The sequence below is a fragment of the Scyliorhinus canicula genome, chromosome 17 (assembly GCF_902713615.1).
Source record: "Scyliorhinus canicula chromosome 17, sScyCan1.1, whole genome shotgun sequence".
Lineage (NCBI taxonomy): Eukaryota > Metazoa > Chordata > Chondrichthyes > Carcharhiniformes > Scyliorhinidae > Scyliorhinus > Scyliorhinus canicula.
In genome coordinates, this window is record NC_052162.1 from 56,994,483 (window position 1) to 57,016,654 (window position 22,172).

At 44.5% G+C, this 22,172-nt stretch overlaps 1 protein-coding gene across 1 annotated transcript in view; it reads left to right on the plus strand.

The window, feature by feature from the left end:
- The window catches only part of LOC119951393 (BCL-6 corepressor-like protein 1), a 153,321-nt gene extending 138,681 nt beyond the window's left edge, over positions 1–14,640 (plus strand). Inside the window, 2 exon segments of the mRNA XM_038774530.1 lie at positions 11,041–11,185; positions 12,504–14,640. Coding sequence (XP_038630458.1) covers positions 11,041–11,185; positions 12,504–12,798 — 440 coding nt within the window. The 3' untranslated portion in view covers positions 12,799–14,640.
- Positions 14,641–22,172: the final 7,532 nt, after the last annotated feature.

Genomic DNA, 22,172 nt, shown 5'->3' on the forward strand with positions numbered 1-22,172 from the left:
CAAGAGAAATTTGAGGGTCCCAGGGTGGAGCTCTAATTAATTGTCAGTCTCTATCCCTCTCTAAGCCCTCACAGTGCTGGTGGCTGCCCAGGCAACCAGACAGAGCCAACCCATCATCCTGGGGTGGTCCTCGAAGATGCCGGGGATCTCAGAATGCCCCAGGGTGTAGCTGTCATGCACGCTCCGCAGTCTGAGTCCGCCATGGAGCACGGCGCGCCGGTGGAGGCCTCTAACCCAGAGGTGCGGCAGCCCTCCCTGACGGAACCCTGCTAGCCCCCTGCAAGGCTATGAATAAGTGGCCTTTTCACGCCAGTCTTTCTGGCGTGAAAGGCCAGTTATTACGCCGGCATGGGGACATAGTCCCAAAAATGGAGAATCCAGCCCGAGATGTGGGAAGGGTGCTTGATGTCAGCGAGTGATGTTGGGAGGTGGTGGTTGGGGTTTGAGGAGTGGCAGGTGGATCTGATGCCAGGAGAGAAGTGGTAACTTACCCTTACAGCTTGTTGGGGGTCGTTGGTCTTCTTCCTACGTTGCACTGTGGTCCTCCTGGTCATGCTGCCCAAACTGACTGCCACTGCATCCCAGGCGGTCCTGCTGCTCGCCATCTGACCCCCTTCGGGGAATAGGATGTCCCGTCTCATCTCCATAATGTCTAGAAGCCTGGCCAGGTTGGCATCAACAAAGCAAGGAGCAGATCTGCGCACTGTGTGTTGACTGCAGCTTGACCCTTGTTAGCGGCGAGACACTGAACTGCGGGTCCTGCGAATCGGACGGTGACGCAGCCAGTAATGGCAAGAAGCTCGTGGGGGCTCAGTTCTGGCACTGTACCATTAAATACAGGCCACAATCTCACCAATGCAGCCATCGAGAAACACCCTGCCAAACGTGCCCAAAATGACACTTAGAAATGTTTCTGTAAAATCACGCCCAATATTGAACAAAATTGGATAAACTTTCATTAGAAAGTTTATTTGGCCAGCTCAGTAAACTGAACAAAGTCTGCCCATCCAATCCAATATCCATTTAAAGTAATATGCAAAAAATGGCAGCTGAGGCAGGCATTAAATTGGCATTAATTGCCCACTTGAGGACCTCAAATGAGTCATGGGCGGGTTGCCCACCTGATGTCAGGCACATCACCAATGGCACCGTCTCTGAATTTAAGAGCAAACCAGCCTGTTTTTCCCACCCATGAGATTCAGCTTCTGGGCTGAACACATTTTTTGCAATGTGTTGATGAATTATTAGCAAATTAAATGTTGTCTTCCATTAGAAGCATGGCTAGAATGCTCACGAATATCCTATTCACCATCCTAATAAGTCATTTCTCCATTTGATCATAATTTTGTGTAACCTTTTTAAAAAAAATATTTTTATTCTTTTTAACATTTTGATCCAAATTTACATTCACCAACAAACAATTGACGGTAACAAATACAGTGTCATTCTCCTGGCCAACAATTCCTTCCTCCCACCAACCCCCAAACAACCCTCAACATTTTAAATACAACCATCAAAGATAAGGATTCTTGAATCCACCCTCCATCCATACATAGTCATTAACAACATACATAGTCCAAACCACCACCCCCCAGTGTTCAATGTCATCCAATTCTTGAAAGTGCACAATGAACAAAGCCCATGAATTGTAGAACATTTCCATCCTTCCCCTCAACTCAAACTTCACCTTCTCGAGTGTTTTAAAAACTCCGATAGATCCCCCCGCCATTCTCCCAGAATGTACCCATAAATCGCTGACACCACCCCTTTCTCCATTCCCCCTGTCATCAGCACATCCTCCTCCCCTGTCATCAGCACATCCTCCAACAGGCCGCAGCCACCAGAAAGCTCTGTATAATTTTGTGTAACCTTTTACAGAATTATTTAATATTGTGGAATTTAGTGTCTTCCAAAATAACAGAAAGTGTAGTGGACAGTCTACATATTTCCAAATATGTAGACTACAATAATTAAGGTTAATTAGAATCATAGAATTGTAGCACAAGAACTCCTTGAGCCGGTTGTGTCCATGCCAGCTCGCTGAAAAAACAGTTTAGATAGCCTATTCCTCTCCTTTCCCCTTCACCCTTCAAGCTTTTTTTTCTTCAGGTTTATCCAATTCCCTTTTGAAAGCCTTGATTGAATTTGCCCCCATCATACCCTCAAGCAATGCATTCCAGATCCTATCCACTCACTGCGTAAAAAAAACAAATTCTTCATTGTGCTGTTAGGTCTTTGGCCATTCACCATATATTTATGTCCTCTAGTTTTTGCCCCTTCTGTCAATGGAAACATTTTCTCTTTTTCTGCTTTGTTAGGCCCCAGATAAATTTGATCATTTCAATCAAATCTCCTCCCAACCTTCTCTTATGGAAACAACCCCACTTTTCCAATCGAGTCACCTAACTGAAGTCCCATATTTCACGATCCATTGTCGTAAATCTTTTTGTGCCCTCTCAAAAGCCTTCATGTCCTTCCTTTGTGGTCCCTAATGTCCATTTAAAGCAAAACTAGTGTTTCATAAAGTTTCATCATACGTTCCTTGCTTTTGTACTGGATCTCTCTAATTGTAAAGTCCAGGATCCCATATTCCTTTTGAACAATTTTTTCAAGCCACCCTCAATGATTTGTGTACACATGCCCCCAGGTGTCTCTGTTCCTGCATCCATTTATTTTATAGTGCTTTTCCCTATGCTTCCTACCAAAAGTAGCACTTCACACCTCTTTGCACTATAATTCATCTGCTACTTCTGCACTGATTTTCCCCCATCTTGTCTAATACATTTTAAAGTTTATCAGTATCCTCCTTACAGTTCTTAATACTTCCATGTTTTGTATCATCTGCAAATTATGAAATTGTGCCCTGCTATCCCAGGTTATTAATATGTATTAAGAAAAGCAGTGGTCCTAGTACCGACCCTGGAGAATCTTCCACCAGTCTGAAATACTACCATTCTTCACTTCTCTGCTTCCTGTCATTTAGCCAACTTCACATCCATGCTTCCATTGTCCATTTTTTTCTGTGGACTTCAACTTTGCTGACAAGCCTGTTATTTGACACATGATAAAACACCTTTTAGAAGTGCATGTACACCCCATCAATCTCATTACTCCATCCATTCTCTATGTTAGCACATCAAAAAGCTCAATTAGGTTAGAACATGCAGACTGCCTGGCATGAGACTGATCACAGGAGTGATTGTTTCTCTAGAACAGGAAGGCTGCAGCGGTGAATTAAAGCTGCAGTTTGCTTTGTAACCTAAAGATTCCATTTTGACACAACAGAAGGTCTTAATGAAACGGCGGGACTGTTTGCGGGATCAGTTGACCCTTGGTGGTTTGTTAGTCTGGGCTGCATTTGTTTTAGTTTAGTAGGTGGCTTAGTGCATTATAGATTCTGTCTTTAAGCTAGTTACATGAGGAAATACCTTTTTCAAAGAAAAATAGCCTCAGTTCAACAAAAACATTTGTTTCATTAATGCCAACAGTCCCAGAGCATGTTCGATATTGGACGGTATATTATTAGTATTTTCTCTGTCTTGATTTAACAAGTCTCATCCTTGTTTTTAATTTGCTTTGTGGCCTTGCTCTTCCCTATCTTTGTAACCTTCAGCCCTACAAAGCCCACCACCCCACCTTTGGATCTTTGCATTCTGCAATTTCCAGCCTGTGCCGTCTGCTGCAAAAGGCCTAAGATGGGGAATTCCCTGCTTTTATCCCTTCACCTCTCCTTCCCTTTCTTCCTTTAAGGCACTCCTTAAAGGCTTGCCCTTAATCCAAGATTATCGTAATCTAGATTAATGTTTTCTTATTTGGCTTGGAGTCTCAGGCTGTTTTATTAAATGCAAGTTGGGAAAACTTCGCACAAAGTTGTCACTTAGCATGTTATCAGTCTCATTTTTATTCTCAAATTCAACTCTATACAATTCCCTTAGACATTTAACTTCCTCCTCAATTTGTCTCTTAGTTTAATGTTATTGGAAGAATTGTTAATGCTATGTTTTCTTTCTGCTGTTATGTCCCTTTGCAGTTTTCTGTGAATACCCAAGTCTCTTGTATTAATTAGCTTCTGAAAAGCCTTTACTCAGTCATTATTAAAACTTCCTCATCTGTCAGAATTTTGTCAAAACATTTACCTAATCCTGAATTTTCACTGCCTCGGAGAGGCTCTCCATCGTGGCAAAAATGGTGGATGAGCACTGAAATTCTAAGTTCTGTCTCCAAACATTGCACTTCTTATATGGGAGCAGGAATGGGGACAGACAGGAATTTGCACATGTGCAGTTCACAGAAACAGCTGGCCATTTAAATCATCAGCTGTCTCCAGTCAAATCGGAGTTTGATATCCCTATAGCTTGGAACTAGGCCAGAGCAGGTCTGTTCTTTGTGTATTTCTTTGAATAACTAGGTACTTATTTGGAGAAATAAGGTACCCATGTATACTTTTCTTAAAATGTACTTATTGCTCCAGAAGTGTCAACCTTACTCCAACATTATTCTCTTCAGTAAAGGGACTGGGAGGGTGGGGCGACAGGACTCCCGGGAACATTCTTTGTTGTCCCTACTGACTTGTACACGCAGCTGGCAGTGAGAACTTTCTGCAGGAGCAAGGCACATAGTACTTCATGCAAATAACAGAAGATGGGCATGGCTCCCTCACACATAGAGACCATGGCCGGGATTCTTCCCTACCCGGCGGGGGGGGTGTCCCGGCGTGAAGGAGTGGCGGAACCACTCCGGCGTCGGGCCGCCCCAAAAGTGCGGAAGTCTCCGCACCTTTAGGGACCAAGCCCTAACATTGAGGGGCTAGGCCCGCGCCGGAGTGGTTGGCGCTCCGCCGGCTGGCGTGGAAGGCCTTTGGCGCCACGCCAGCCGGGGCCGAAGGGACTTCGCCGGCTGGCGGAAGTCCGCGCATGCGTCGGACCATCAGCGGCTGCTGACGTCATCCCCGCGCAGGGGAGGAGGTCAGTTCCGCCTCCGCCATGGTGAAGACTATGGCGAAGGCGGAAGGAAAAGAGTGCCCCCACGGCACAGGCCCGCCCGCTGATCGGTGGGCCCCGATCGCGAGCCAGGCCACCGTGGGGGCACACCCCCGGGGCCAGATTCTTCCCGCCCCCAAGGGCCCCAGAGCCCGCCTGCTCCCGCCGGTAAGGTAGGTGGTTTGATCCACGCCGGCGGGAGAGGCATGATAGCGGCGGGACTTCGAGCCGGAGAATCGCCGGAGGGGGCACGCCGACTGGGGCAGAGCGATTCCCGCCCCCGCTGAATCTCAGGTGCCAGATAATTCGGGACACGCCGGGGGTGGGATTGACGCCGGCCCCAGGCAATTCTCCGACCCGGCGGGGGGATCGGAGAATCCCGCCCCGTATATGTCAGTCGCAATTAGCAGCCAGGGGCCAGAAGGAGGATCGAAGATGAGGAAGAGACTGCGGCACCAGCAATATGAAGGAGGAGGAGGAGAGGATGGATGCCCAGGTCTACCCTGTGGGGTGGATGTACAGACCCAGGACTTCATACCTCAGTATGACAGAAAATCAGTGATAAAGGAGACTTGGACTAAACTGTGAGATTATGGCAAACATCTGTCACTTGGTCCAATGGCAAATGGAGCTACAACCCATCAGCCCTCATGCCCTTCCAGTGGCTGTAATGATAACGTCGCACTATACCTCTGGCTCTTTTCAGGCCATATCCAGACACCCAGCTGGTATATCCCAATCAGCAGCACACTGGTGCTTTAAGTCAGTGACTAATACCCTGATTGCCCATGTAGACAAGCACATTAGTTTCCCCACAGGTTTGCCATCTCAGATGCATAGAGCCATGGCCTTTCCAAAATTGCAGACTTCTCTTGGCTGCAAGGTTGCATAGATTGCACCCAAGTTGCAATTAAGGTCCCAACTCAGAATACAGACACTTCATCACTGGAAATCCTTCTACTCAAATCAATATCAAGGTAGTTTGTGACCACAGTAAGGACTGGGATTTTCCTTGCCGATCAAGATGGTTGTGTTCAGTGGCAAGATCGTAAACACTCCCGAGGTGCATTTCCTGGCGACATAAATCCAGGAAGCGATTGTCCCCTCCCCTCATTGAATAATTTGCATCTCCACCACCGTGATCAGATACTAGAATCACCAGTCAAATTTAAAACCCACATCAATGCGATTTTGGAACAGAATGATTTATAGCTACCTTTAAAAGGCAACCTGGCAACCTGAACTTTAAGGGGAACTTGGAATGAGTGCACACAACTCAGTGCAGCACTCACAAGGATCCCAGTACAAAGAAGTAGCTCTGCTGATTGAGATATACCAGCTGGGTGTCCGGATATGGCCTGGAAAGAACCAGAGGTATAGTGCAACGTTATCATTACAGCCACTGGAAGGGCATGAGGGCTGATGGGGGAGGGGCAACGGAGAATAACAGCCAGGCAAATGGAAAAACATGTCAAAGATTAGCACTCTTCCACAGCTGAGACCATTTAGCTGGAGCTCAATTGGAGTCAGGCCTGTCAGGCAATTGTGCCACTCCACAGCACGAAATCTTGAGAATGCCAATGCTTGATCCTCTATTTTAAGTCCCTCACACGCAGACTTCAAGATTGAATGAGTGCTGTGATGTTACGCTCCTAATCTCTTGTATTATGTTTAAGTAAAGATTGCAAAGTCACCCTCATGGTCCAAGCAAGAATGCAGGCTTGGAAAATGCCTGCGCCTCAGACGAGAGTTCAGGATACAGTCGAGTGGCCAAACCTGTCACCACTCGTTCATGTCTGGGGCAGTCTGGACAGGGTTTTGGTCAACTATCATGCGTGCTAAACACTGGGAATCCATATAGTGGTCATGTCTCTCTGATATGCATAAAGCAGCCTTCAGAGGCAGCGCAGGTTAAGATGACTTAAACAAGACTGGCCCTTAGGAGATTATTGCTGACCCTCTCTTTGATACTGCAGTGAGGAGGCCATCAGGAAGATGGAGTCTGGTGATCTTGCTGTCTGCCCCAGTGCTTATAGGCAGGAGAGAAGAAGGAAAAGAAGGCGACAGAGGCGTCTGATTTGTCAAAGGGGGGAGCAGAACCCCAAGACCAAGGGGCGGCAGGGATGCCTCCACACACAGAGGATATACCCCATAGATTTGTTATTTGTAGGTGTCTCATTAGACCCGGGATCTATAGCTGCCGCATATGCTACGTAGATGATTGAGAATCAGTGTCGTGGACGACTGAGCACATCAACGGAACTGGTCACTCGCATATGCCACATTCTGCAGGACTGGTGCCACTAGGCTATCCACTGCTAGTTACAGGGAAAGTGAACATCGTACCCAATTTCTAGGGCTTTCAGGGCTCTACTGTGGACCTGTGCTGGACACGGATGACATTTTTGCCAAGGGACACAACTTTATCAACTTCCACAGAGATCAGTGAACCAGGAAGTAAGATTGCTGGAATTTGATATTTCCGGATTTCTACGGGTACAGGGTGCCATCGCCCGCACTCGCACGGCTCTTAAATTTCCCTGGCAATCCAGCATGTGAACCACAAAGGCTTCCACTCTCAATGTTCAGCTGGTCTGCGACCATAACAAATGGATCATGCACGTTTGTGTAAGATACCCGGAAGCATCCATGGCTCATACATTCTCAGCAGCCCCTTATCCCTGACGGCTTTCAGGGACAATACAGGATACAGGGTTGGGTCTTCAGGGACAAGGGCTACCTGCAAATCTCGTGGCTGATGAACAACCATGGGGCAGCCTCAGACCCCTGCTGAAAGAAAGGACATTGAGGCTTTTGCTACAACCATGAGTTTGGTGGTACACACCTCAGGGACCCAGAAGATGTAGTTCCTTGCCAGAAATGGCGGAACATTCCAGTACACTCTCCTAAGGTTGTCATGCATCATTGTGGTTTGCTGCATGCTATGCAACCTGGCAATGCTGGGGGGGGGAGGAGAGAGAGGAGGAGGAGGAGACCTGGATGATGAGGAGATAGAGGAATTGCATGTCTCCTCCACTGAGAAGGATGTTAGAGGAGATGAGGGTGATGAGGTCATTGCCCTGGCCAGACGAGGCAGGTGTGCTCATGAAGCCCTCATTAACACAAGATTGCGGGAGGATGATGATGAGATGCAGTGAGGACACTCCTGAGATTTGCATTTGGAAACGCCTGACACCCATCTGGCTGAGGGCAGCGCACATATACACTATGTGAAGATGTTCATATCGTGGAGATGCTGCTAAGATACAGCTGGCCAATGGACTTTAACAGCCCTTGATCCTTTGGCAGCTTCATCATCTGTTGCCTTCAGCATCAACCTTCATCTGTCAGGAATGCTGACAAGATGCAGGGTGCAGTCATGTCTCAAGGTGCAGCGAGCACACAGAATACCATGGAATGCTTGGGTGCAAGATTCTTGCGGCAAACACAAGCCACATCGAGGTGCAGGTATCACTGATCTGGAGAGTGATTAAAGACAAACCATTACTGTGCTGAAAAGGCTACACACTGCGAGAGGCCCTGGACTGCGAGACTTGCCAATGTTTGTACAGGAACCAAGATTTCACTTTTTAAAAATTTAGTGTACCCAATTCATTTTTTTCCAATTAAGGGGCAATTTCGCATGGCCAATCCACCTAGCCTGCACATCTTTGGGTTGAGGGGGCGAAACCCACGCAAACACTGGGAGAATGTGCAGACTCCACACGGACAGTGACCCAGAGCTGGGATCGAACCTGGGACCTCAACGCCATGAGGTAGCAGGGCTAACCCACTGCACCACCGTGCTGCCCTAGAACAAAGATTTCATATCTGATTGACACAAACACTTCATCATAACAAGGAGGCATTCTTGGGAGTGTATTTGCAATGGTCAATATTACAAATTTATATGCAGTGTATGGAGAGATATTCATCTTCACTGCACCTGTGCACCACAGTGCCTGTTCACATCTATTTTGTGCACAGCTACATAAGCTGCTTACACATACAAGCCTCAATGCTGAAGGAGAGTTATGTGCAATGTCTCGCAATTTATTAACAGCTTGCAGATGTGATCCTTCCCTTCGACCCCTATGTTTATGAGCCAGGTTTACTGAAACCCAGCAGGCCACTGAACCTATTGTGTCACTGAATTCACAGGGCGCGATTCTCCGCTGCCCACGCCGGTTGGGAGAATAGCGGGAGGGCCTCCCGACATTTGTTTGCGCCCTCCTGCTATTCTCCCCCCCCCCCCCTCGCCCGACCCACGTCACGAATCGCCGCTCGCCACTTTTTATGGCAAGCGGCGATTCTCTGCAGCCGATGGGCCGAGCGGCCGTGCCTTTACGCCCGTTTTTTCACTAGAAGCAAACACACCTGCTTGCTGCCGTCGTAAAAATGGGCAACCAGAGGCCCGCTTGGGGCGGGAGAAACCACCGTTGTGCTCGGGAGGGGACAGGCCCGCGATCGGTGCCCACCGAGCGTCGGGCCTGCGTCCAAAAGGGACGCACTATTTCCCCTCCGCCGCCCGACAAGATCAAGCCGCCACATCTTGTCGGGCGGCAGTGGAGAAATGCAGAACCGCGCATGCACGGGTTCCGTCAATGGCATGATGACGTCACCCGCGCATGCGCGGGTTGGAGCCGGCTCCAACCTGCGCATGCGCGGCAGACGTCATACAGACGCCAGCCGCGCGTCACCTTGGTGCGTGGCCTTAACGACGGTCTTTAAGGCCGCGACGCCGTGATTCCCGGGTTCCCGCTCCTAGCCCCGATTGGGGGGGGGGAGAATCGGGTCCCGGGAACGGGCGTGAAGGCTGCCGTGAAACACGGCCAGTTTCACGGCAGCCTTTACGACTCTCGCATTTGCGGAGAATCTCGCCCACAATCTCTCGTGGTCTCCTATAGCATTCACCACAGATGCAGTTTCTACCTAGACCTTCTGATTTGCAAGCTGTATGACTACCTTTTCTCTGGAACTCCTCAGCTAAGACCTGCAGGTTCTGACCTGGCAATCACTGGCCCCATCCTTTTTCCCGTGGCTCTTCTATGCAACATTCTGCTAATGAGAATGTACGGTGAAATGGGTTATAAGAAATTCAGATTACCTTGCTGTCATTCAAGAAAGCCTAAGGTTCTATGATATAACACTTGGAGTGAAAGATTAGTACCTCAGTAATAATCACTCTTGTTAAATTACAATTTAACTTCTTGCATAAATCCTTTGTTGCATCATCGGCTTTTCTAAATTTTGCTGTTTTCTGCATATTTGACAAAATTATTTTTGATATTAAGTGTTTAATGTATATTAGAGTTACCTCTGACTGCCATGAAACTCTGCTCAGCATCCCTTACACCACTCTGACGTTAATGCTCCCACAGCTACCCTTTTTTTAAATCTCAGGATAATTGATTCAGTTAGCAACAGAGATCACAAGTACTGATCCCTGAGGAGCTCTCCTTAGCACTAGTCCCCATTTTAACATTATCCTTCTGGCAGCTACAATGTGCTCTCTTTTTTAGTGAACTTCATATCAAATCTAAACGTTCTACAAAGGATTCCAGTAGCTTTTAACTTATAAGAAATGTTCCATGCGGGACTTTGTGAAAAATATTCTGTAGAGCCATTTTAAACATGTCATGGGAGAGTGACCTGAAAGTGCTTTCTCCTGAATTTGCTTTTAACTGTTTTACCAGACCAGTTGTGATGTTTCATTCACGTACTTGCTATTATTCAGATTTTCAGCATTTGCCAAATTTGTTCTTTTATTTGTTCCTCAATTGGCCTACTCCTTCAGTTTTGACATCAGTATAATTTGTATTTGAGGGTAGAAGTAAATACCAGTGGTCAAAGGTAAGGGCAGTGGTGGCAGGAAAATAGGGTTGCACCTCAGAAAATGTCTTTGATATTACCACAGTTTGCCCTGACAAAGTTATTAGGTTTTCTTTTTCTTGGAAGTGCAGAAATAAATTGGGCTATTCAAATAATCATGTTTTTTATATTATTTAAAACTACTTGCATATAATTGTCTGAACCTAATGGTTCTATTTTAACTTTTCAGAACAAGACAAGGAGACTTCTTGTAACATTTTGGCAAACCCCCCTGGCCTTGATGAAGAAGATGAAGATAACAATTACATTGTATTTGAGTTTTCAGACAAACCTCTTCTTACATGTTACAATATACAAGCTTCCCTTTTTCATGGGTAAGAGTTGGATTCTAAATCAACATAATTCAGTACATAGTAGCAGAAATTAAAATCCATTGATATATTGGATTTGGTGGCACTTTGGGTTAAAATGTTGGGCTTTCATCATTGGCAGAGTTAAGTAAGGGTGGGTTAAGGAATAGGTGCGGTAGGAGGCAGCCTGGAATAAGTAAGGACCAAAAGTATCTATATACTCCACCTGACCCACAAGGAACCTTTTAAAAGTTAAAAAATAAACTTCCCTTGGGACCCTGTGGCCAGGATCCAGCTGGTTTTACTTGGCTAATTCAATATTAAAGTTAAACTGATGTGTTTATGACAATGATGTTGTTGGGACATGACCTTGCCAACTAAATTAGATTAATCTCCTCTGTGGGAGTGTTAGATGAAAGGGAAGAAGTACATCAAGTATTTGGAAGACTGCTGCCCCCCCCCCCCCCTTTCCCCTCCCTAGCTTCTAACACCCTGACCGCAGCATTCCTGCCAGATGGTTGTGGGGGGGGGGGGGGGGGAGGGGGGGGGGGGGGGGGGGGGGGGAGAGAGAGAGAGAGAGAAGGAGACAGTGCTAAAATATAGTCTTTTATTTTCATGTAGCGACACAGTATCTTTATTTTTATATATATTGAACTTAAGTGACAGTAGCATTTCATATCCCTCTGACTATAGTTTTTTGAATGGTTCATATGCTCATCAAAAATTGTAACACTGGAGTGTGGCTTTATTGACTGTGTAACAAAAATGATTATTTAGCAAAAACAGAAACTGATTTTGATAATCGTATGTGATCACCATGAGTTTAAAAACTCCACTGCTCCACTCCAGGAATACATCAGAACATGTTACAATTTACTGCTCATTCGCCGAGTAAAGGAGAAATTAGGAGCCGATCTTTCCTTAATGTTGGTTTATTCATAGAACGCAGGCACAGACTCCCTTTTTCTTCTCCCGCACAGGTGGAAACTGTTTTTTATATATACTTAAGAATATATTCTCCAATTAGTAGCAGCTGCTCTCACTTACAACTAGAACACTTCACTGTGACAGGATCGCAGCATGAACAGAACACTGCTTTTTTCCAGATCATGATTTACCATTGAATTCTTTATTCCATTACATTGCTCAATACAATGCAAGAGGGTAATCGAGGTGGGACTACAAAAGCCTTTTTAATGTTGTGAAGCATGTTTAATTATTTTACGCATAATCTTGTGGTAATTTTACACATGCAATGATGTAACTTTTCAGGATTCTGTATGGTTTTTCTGAATTGTTGTAGAATGATACTTAATGCTGCATTTCCTTTTTGTTTCTACAGCCCTTGCAATTGGCTGGTGTTATCTGAAGTTCTCCGAAGATTGAAAATGTCAGTCAGAATTTTCCAATCCCGCTTCCCTCACTTTGAAATAGCTACAATTACTGAGGTAGAATTTTACAAGCAGGTGTCCACAAGTCAGGTACATTTTCAGCCTGGGAACCTCCAGTTCTGTTCCCTGGATGGCAGGATGTCTCTGGAACTGGTACGGTGCGTGCCTGAGTTGATGGACCTCATTGGTTCTACAGTGGAATTATTAACCGAAGACTGTGAGAAAGTTATTACATTCACAAGGTGAACCAAAATCATGACAGATCGATGAACTATTCCCATCTCAAATAAATAGGGAGTGTGTTGAATGGGTACTAGCAGGTTTGTACAGTATGCCAGCCGATACTTCTGTTGTCTCAAATCAGGCATGGATCAGCCACCTAACAGAATGGAAAAATAACAGGTCAGTTCTGACCTTATAGTACAAAGGATTGCTGGGATGTTTAAAGGAAGTGTTAGAATATTTTATCTCGGTTCATTAAAATATTTTCTACCCAACTAATTATGTCGAGTGCACCTTAGTTTTTGATCCATTAACCATGAAAAATAATCAGTAATGCCAATGGATTAATTGATTCTTGTAAAATAATCAATATTTATTCCTGTTCCCACATTTTTCTCATCCTTTATTCTCTTTTGAAATAAAAGTATATAACTTTCTTTATTTTCTATCCAATTCACTTACTGTCTTGTACCACGCATTCGTTTTTGTTTAGAACACAGGCTTGTGGTATATTCACAGACCTTTGGGAACTGCTCTCTCAGCCAGCTATAAGGAGATAGCAGGAATGCCTGGCGAATAAGTGTATTTCTGATTTTTCCTCCAACTCTTCCTCATGCAATCTCAAGCAGGTGCCTTGACTAACCGACAACTCTGCACATTAATGAATCTGAGATCAGGCATTCAGCAGAGTATGTAAATTAAACTTGTGTCCAAACATTGTAGCCTGTTGCGCTATTTGATGCTAAAGAAACACAGCTGTGCATATGTACTTTAAAAAATCATTTGCATCTGACTTGCACACAAAAAAATCAAAATGGATGTTGGTTTTCATTAAATATGAATCGGGTAACATTTTTTGAGATCAGGAAACAAGAATCAACCAGAACTGTATTACCAGTGCCTGAAAGACGTATGTGTCCAAAATCCATTTGGAACTGTTCAGCTTGTAGCAACTGGGCATATAATCATTCCTAAATATGATATTTAGCACTGATAGAAGATATTTTAATAGACTTATTCACAAAGTAAATAGTCTCTTGATCTCAAGCAGTAACTAGAAATTGGATATTAGTACCCCATATGTAGGGATTCCAACATTTTTGGCATCGTTGTACGGTTGTGGGTGTTTGTATTTTCACGATCAAATTTTATTTTCAAATTTTAATTCATTCTAAATCAAAGTTAGATTGATAAAATGAAAATTGAATACTGGGATTGATGCTGTTGATTGAAGTAAAATTGAAAAGCCCACTGGAGGTTTTGCTAATTACAGATACATTTGAACCCACATTACATTTTTATACTACTCTGTGATGATGCACTTTACTTTGAATTTTTGTTGAGTTGCACTTATCACCGACTTACTGTATTGCAGGAATTACATGAATTAAATGCAAAGTCGCACCAAGACAAAGGGATCTAATGGCATGTACACATCATGAAAGCACTTACATTTAATAAGATGATACGGACAAGTAAGTTATAGCGAGCTCCAATGCAGATTCAAAGCTACAGAAATCGGTATTCACTCATTGAGCTATATTGCAAAGATCACCTAGGCTGATGAACATATTTCATTTTTTCAACTCAAAACAACATTTTGAGCCAGGACCTAATAAATCTTCATTTTCAACTAAGCCTATCCGCCAACCCCGCCTTAAAGAAAGTTACATTGTAGGTCAGAAAGGAATAATCTAAATCGAAAGGAGTCATTATTATTTTCAGTTTGGATGTGCAGAGCTGCAAAAGTGGTATTTAACTGGGGAGTCAAGTTGTTGGCCTGACCCCCAAGCATATATAACGCAAATTATGAGACAGTCTCACACTGCTCAGGCTTCGGACATTTTGTCACTTCAACTCAAAAAATAAGATTTAAAAAACAATGGGCGCGATTCTCCGCAAATGCGGCGAGTCGTAAAGGCTGCCGTGAAACTGGCCGTGTTCCACGGCAGCCTCCGGGACCCGATTCTCCCCCCCGGGCAGGGCTAGCAGCGTGGCCCCGTGAAGCATGGCATCGTGGGCTTAGCGACCGTCGCTAAGCCCGCGCGCCAAGCGTCAGGGCAGCTGACGCGCACGATGACGTCAGCCGCGCATGCGCGGGTTGGACGGCTCCAACCCGCGCATGCGCGGATGACATCACGCATATGCGTCAAATCCGCGCATGTGCGGGCCGTCATGCCCCTCAGCCGCCCCACGGACTGATCCTGCGGGGCGGCGGAGGAACATATAGTGCGTGGGTATCGAACCCGCTGCCCTCGATCGGTGCCCACCAATCGCAGACCCATGCTACCCTTGGCACGGCCGTGGTGCGGCCGTGCCAATCGGTGCCATGGTTGTCTGGGACGGCACTTTGCGGCCGTTTTCACGAACGGTGAGAGCAGGTGTGTTTGCGTTCGTGAAAACGGCCGTAAAGGCCTGGAAACTCGGCCCATCGGCCTGGGGAGAATCGCTGTTCGCCGTAATAAACGGCGAGCAGCGATTCGTGTCGTGGGGCGGCCGTGGGGGGGGGGGAATAGCGGCAGGGCGGGAAAAATGTCGGGAAGGCCCTCCCGCTATTCTCCGACCCGTCGTGGGCAGCGGAGAATCGCGCCCCACCTGTCTGACCACTCTATTCTCCTGTCTGCATGTTCCCAAAATCAAATTGTCGCCAGCATCACTTTCTTCATATATGCTGAATGTGCAGTTTGTCTTTGCCACAGATCATTATATTCAACAGGTATAATGGCATTAATTTTGCCAACTTTAAATGATCAGAAGTTGAATAATTAATACCCCAGTTGTATTACATGTTTGGCAATGGTATAGCAAATTGGCTGCCAACAAAGATAAGTGTGCAGCATAATGCTACTGATTTTGCAGTCTGTTGTTGGTAACAAGCTTACCTAAAATATGTAGCTTGCATTGCTGACACTGTACAACTCGTCCACGTACAGCTTTTTACAAATTTTAATATTTTGCCTGAGTGCAGGTATACCCTCACTCCCTCAATAGGTTTGCGATCAAGCAATATAACTGGTTGCTTGTTTATATCGCTGATTGAATACTCCATCATAGGTGAGGTATAAACGTATATAATCTCATATATTAAGGCTGGGTGGCAGCAACATGCTATTTATTCTGAGCCTGTAAATGGTGCTGTGAGAGTTATGTTTTGGGATTTATTAATTTACAATGGTCCTCAACTAATATGCAACAGCCTAGCCCAACTTACAGTCCGCTTCCCCTGCTTGAAACCTAGGTGAAAGTGGCACGAGTGCTTAACTCCTCCATTTCTGTTTCCTTGGTAGATAAAAAGTCAGTGATCTGACTTCCTATTGAGGGAGTGAGGGTACACCTGCACTCAGGCAAAATATTAAAATTTGTAAAAAGCTGTACGTGGACGAGTATCTCACAACATGTGCCCAACTAGTCATTAACATGTCACAAATAATAGGACAATGAAGCCAGCATCTCCATGAAACACCAATAGATCACCATTATACTTGCAAGAGATTGATACCTCCCCAACCCTAGCCCTCTTGGTATCATCCGTGGGTTAGAAGAGTATATACCATATTCCCAACCAGGGGCAGAATATCAGATCCATTCATCCACATTTTTCCCTCAGAAGTCCCATCTTAGTACAATTTTGGCTAAGAACTCCCAATTTCTGTCCTTCCGCGCCACCCACTGGTGCATCCAGGTCTTATAAACCCCTCACCTAATAAGCACCATTTTGACATTCCAATTGCCGCAGACCCTCCCTCAACTGAGCAGAACGATTGAATGTGCAAATCCTCCCTCACCCAATGAAGATCATTTTGAAGGTTCATTAGCATTGTATCTGTATTCCTAATCTGAATGGAGCTGGAGGAGAAGAGAACTCCATCCCCACTAAGGATTATTCTGACCTCACAATCTTTCAACCCCCCACACCTTTAATAAGCAGTATCTTGCCCCTTCAGCCCAACTGCCTCTCAATCTAACTTCCATTTAATTGTTCTCTGCTTTCTCCTCACCATCCTTCTCATTGCCTCCTCTCCTTTCTCCTCTTCCTTCCATATTCTTCTCTGCACTTTACTTCCCTGTACCACTCTGCCTTCACCTTCCACTACAGGACCCCACCACTACCTACCTTTATTGCTCCAATTATTCCCCCTGCCTTGTTAGTCCAGTTTGATATTGGTCTAGACTCATTGGATAAAATTTAGTGAAGGTCTTGAGAGCAGTCTGGGAGTCAGTGGAGCTGTAAAATGGGGAGGAAAGGTGGGAGAGGCGATGTGCCTTTGCCTTTCCAACGCCATTGAATTCTATCACCACTTGGGATGGTGGGCCTTCCTGCCCAGTGGCCAATTAGGGGCCACTTAAGGATCAGGTGGGGTTGCTGGGTTACAGGGATAGGGTGGAGGTGTGGGCTTAAGTAGGGTGCACTTTCCAAGGGCTGGTACAACATCGATGGGCTGTATGGCCCCCTTCTGCACTGTAAATTCTATGATATGACTTCCCACTGCCGCTGGTGTTTTACGAGGTCAAATCTGGCTACCTCCCTGCGGGCTTGGGAGAGCGGGTACTCCTGATCTGGCACTCTGACTTACAGAAGGACCTTCCTAGCAGTACTCTCACTCCCAGAGGTACACTGAAGAACTGCCAGCCCTCCGATTGACCAACAGCTCTTGGAAACGGGCCTGATTGTTTTAAAAGGGCGTCAGTTAGCTCAGTTGGCTGGACTGCTGGTTCGTGATACACGACAATGCCAACAGTGTGATTTCAGTCCCCAAACCGGCAGAGGTTATTCATTAAGACCTTCTCATCCTGCCCCTCACCTGAAGTTCGGTGACCCTCAGGTATAATGACTACCAGTCAGCTCTCAAAGGGGAGAACAGCCTGTGGTCCTCTGGGACTGTCACAACATGTCCATCCCTCCAAACAATGGGAGCTCCTGCGGTAGCTCAAGAACTGGCTAGTTCCTGTAGAATCTGGTCAGAGTTTCCTGAAACAACCTGCTGTAGACCGTCACTGACCTGACAAAATTCAGCCCCTTCTGTGCGAATATGTTCCCAAGTGCTGTAATGTGTAACATGGCTGTAACATGCCATTCTGTCCCAGTAGGTGGTGCTATGACAGTTATATTATGTAATTCATTGAATACAATGAGTGTTCCTCAATTCAATTGTTTTTACAGTGACTTCCTCACCTGAATCCTAAGCAAATATAGCACGTTTTAACTCCTCAACTCTCATCTTGGTCATGGTTTTTACCCATTTGGCACTGAATCTAATATTCAATTAAAGCTGGATTTAATACGAGTACCTAGTTGCAAATGATTTATTTAAGAGGAATTAAAGCCAATGTTTCTATGAAGAAGAAAAGTTGAAGTTTATTTTTGCATTATTTTGAGACCCATTCAATTTGAGTTCGTCCATGAGCTTTAGAAATTGCATTGTCACAAAGAACATGTTGGTATTTCTGTTATCATTACAAAATGAAAGAAGAAAAATCTGTTGTTGGAGAAATAATAGTCTATTCTTCAATTCACAGTTTTCATGCAAATAAGATGACCTGAATGCCAGGAACCTATGCCTTCTTTAATTCAGTTGAGAATATTTTTACTGTTTTGTATCAGGGTGGAGTTTCAGCACTTCTGGATAGTTCACTGATTGTTAGGTGAGCACAAAAATCTAAAATCTGATGTCAAAAACTTAACAGGGGCTGGTTTAGCACAGTGGACTAAACAGTCGGCTTGTAATGCAGAACAATGCTGGCAGCGTGGGTTCAATTCCTGTACCAGCCTCCCCGAACAGGCGCCGGAATGTGGCGACTAGGGGCTTTTCACAGTAAATTCATTGACGCCTACTTTTGACAATAAGCTATTATTATTAATATTAAAGCTACTTTCTGTCCATCCCTCAGTTTCAGCAGCTGTGAAAATGGTCCTTGGAAGCCCCAACACTCAGCAATTGCACTGTACTTTTTTAATATTGCCCAGCTTGTTAGATTTCAACTAACAGTAAGAATTATTTAAACATCAGCTTGGCTTACTGGGGCTGTTTAGCACAGGGCTAAATCGCTGGCTTTGAAAGCAGGCCAGCAGCACGGTTCGATTCCCGTAACAGCCTTCCCGAACAGGCGCCGGAATGTGGCGACTAGGGGCTTTTCACAGTAACTTCATTTGAAGCCTACTTGTGACAATAAGCGATTTTCATTTTCATTTCACTGTCACTTTTAAGTTGGAAGATACAGGGGCTACATGGTCGCGCAGTCGTTAGCACTGCTGTCTCACGCTGTGGACCCAAGTTCGATCCCGGTCCCAGGTCACTGTCCGGGTGGAGTTTACACATTCTCCCCATGCATGCGTAGGTCTCGCCCCACAACCCAAAGATGTGCAGGGTAGGTGGATTGGCCACGCTAAATTGTCCCTTAATTGGAAACTAAGAATTGGTTACTCTAAATTTAAAAATAAATAAATAAATTGGAAGATGTGTGGCAAGTACCACTCTACTATGTGACCACATCATCTAAACTGACATAGAGCGCACCACCAAAGAGATGTTACATTGTTGCAGGTGCTTTCTTTCATGTGAGTTATTAAACTGAGGCTCCATCTGCCTTTTGAGGTGGATATAGAAGATACCATGACACGATTTGGCATAGTAGGTGCCCTGGCTAATATTACTCTTTTATGTTCAGCTTTTTTACCTGAATACTGGTCAAGAATTTGAGTGAAATCAGCTACAAACAACTCTCTGCTTTTTAAGATTAAAGTTTAAATAAAATTTCCATATCAGTAAATGTTGGTTTAATCAGCAGAGAAACTTGAGAAGAAACAGACAAGATTGTCAGTAAGTAATAAATGCAAATGCCTTTACAAAGTAAAGGAATTGAAATATGCCATTAGCTACTTTCTTAGCATGTTTTCTCCAATCCTTACTCTCCTGTCCGTGGAATTTAATTTAACCATATCTTTGTGATGCAGAAAACTGAAAGTGCACCCACCCTGCATTATTGCAGCAAACAAGAAAAGGGATTGTACGTGACACACCAGGAGTGCCATGTGCCAAAATTAACATTACCAAACTTTACTGGGTTTGGCTCTAAAATTGAAATTCATTTATCGAGGGTGATTATCAGAATTGAATTAGTTAACCAAAATCAACAGGCCTATCTAAATTATTAAATAAATAAAATAATAGGGGCGGCACAGTGGTGCAGTGGGTTAGCATTGCTGCCTCACGGCACCGAGGTCCCAGGTTTGATCCCGGCCCTGGGTCACTGTCTGTGTGGAGTTTGCACATTCTCCCCGTGTCTGCGTGGGTTTCGCCCCCATAGCCAAAAGATGTGCAGGGTAAGTGGATTGACCACGCTCAATTGCCCCTTAATTGGAAAAATGAATTGGGTACTCTAAATTTCTTTTTTAAAAATAAAATAAAATAATTAATAAACTCAATTAAATTGGAAAACAATTACATTAATCAACATAATAAAACAGCTACGATGGCCTTTCTACAGTCTATTCTAAACTGTTTATAAAGATCACAGTTGATAAATAAAAATGTTCTAAAGGCTGACTGCCAGTCAGCAACTGAAAGAGAAAATGCTAGGTTAATGTTTCATGATGAAGAATCACATCTAAATCTTTAACCTTTTAAACAGATAATTTCTCTCTCTGCTTTTGATCAAGTTGTTGCAGAATTCCAGCATATCCTGTGTTTGTTCAACTTTTTTATTTCCACCGTTGGCAATCAATTGATCATTTTGAATTCTCTGCTACCAGTGCTGATATAGGTTAATTCTACATTTATTCAGTTTCGTTGTAATTTGACCAAGTGTTTGTTGCCATCTAGGTGCTCAAGGTCTGCTGTAATCTCAGTTTATATCCCAGCATTCCTTCAAACAAAATGGCATTTCTGTTCAGTAAAACACGTAACTCAACCATGTGAAGAACAAATTCTGCTAGTTAACTGGGCATGATTTTATTGCAAAATCTCCTGTGAGGTAGCTAAATTTCGGTGCTGCAACTCTGCAAAGAATCTGTTGCAATGTATAGATAAAAGTATTTACCTGTTGAAAACTGCTGCAGTTACCTACAATAAACTTCTAATAAACTAGATACGGCTACACCTTCATATTAAAATCTTTCCTGGAAGTTTATAAGACTGTTCTATGTATATTTTGTACAGTGTTTGATATTGCTAAAAGGAGTTGGAACCCTGTTGGTTAACTCTTAGTTTATACAAAGACATCTGCATTGTTTTGCTGGAAACTAAACCGGTAATTGATGGGTTTTTGAATTCTTCATGTTTATACATTTGTTGTTTATATACACCAGAGTTTTTTTTTGTTGAAAAGTAAATTATTTAGTTGCCAGCATATTTCATTTTGAAGATTTAACAAATGTATTGTGTTGGTAATATAAGCAATGAGGAATTTAGGTGAAAGTCTGTAGATTGGACTTTTCAGATTTATTTCTAAGGAGCACATAGAGAGAAGGCCTTGCTGTTTTGTTTACAAGAACTGAGTTGGATTCTAGAACGAATCAAACAACCCATTTATACAGTTATCTGAATCAACCCATATTAAACTTATTTGGATTCTTACCTTTTGGCTCAGAGTTGCATTTATTGCAAATACACTCTTCTGTGCAAGGATACATTTGTTCATAATCACATGCTCTATCGATTTTTCATAATCAGTAAGTTTCTTGAAATGTTACGGTTGAAGATGTTCGTAGACCATAGATTTACATAGTACATGCAGTCGTACATAAACATAGAATTACAAGCATATCTAGTGCTATTGATTGGGAACTCTTAAGCACATGTGAATAAGGAGCAGGAGTAGGCCATTCAGCCCCTCTAGCTTGATAACCATTTTGTAAGATCATGGCTGATCTGATTGTAACCTCAGATCTGCCTACTCCTGATAACCTATTACCCCTCACCCCATGCTTACCAAGAATGTATCTACCTCTGTCTTAGAAGTATTCCAGGAAGAGTGTTCCAAAGACTCAGTGAAACAATCTCGCCTCATCTCCATTTTAAATGGGTGACCCGTTGGGCAGAAAGTTCCAATACTTTGCCATAGTGTCAGGCTCTGACTGAGAACTGCCGAATATCTGTCCAGATGCAATGCTGGGTGCCAGGTGGCACAGCCAGCTGGCAGGGGCACTGCCAGGGTACCAGGTTGATGATCCCGAGCTGTCCTTTTTCGCATGGTGGCGATTGGGCCGAGGGTGCCTTGCACGGCAGTTGGAGGGGTGCAGTGGGGGGGCTCAGGGACCCCCTCATAGTGAGTTGGGAGTGGGGATTTTCAGATGTTGCGTCGGGGGCTCCAGAGATCGACGAGCAGAGCTCCTCAGTGCAGAAAACGTGGGTGCATATTCCCCGCTGAGGCCCCTATCTAACTGGAGGTGCGTTAAATAA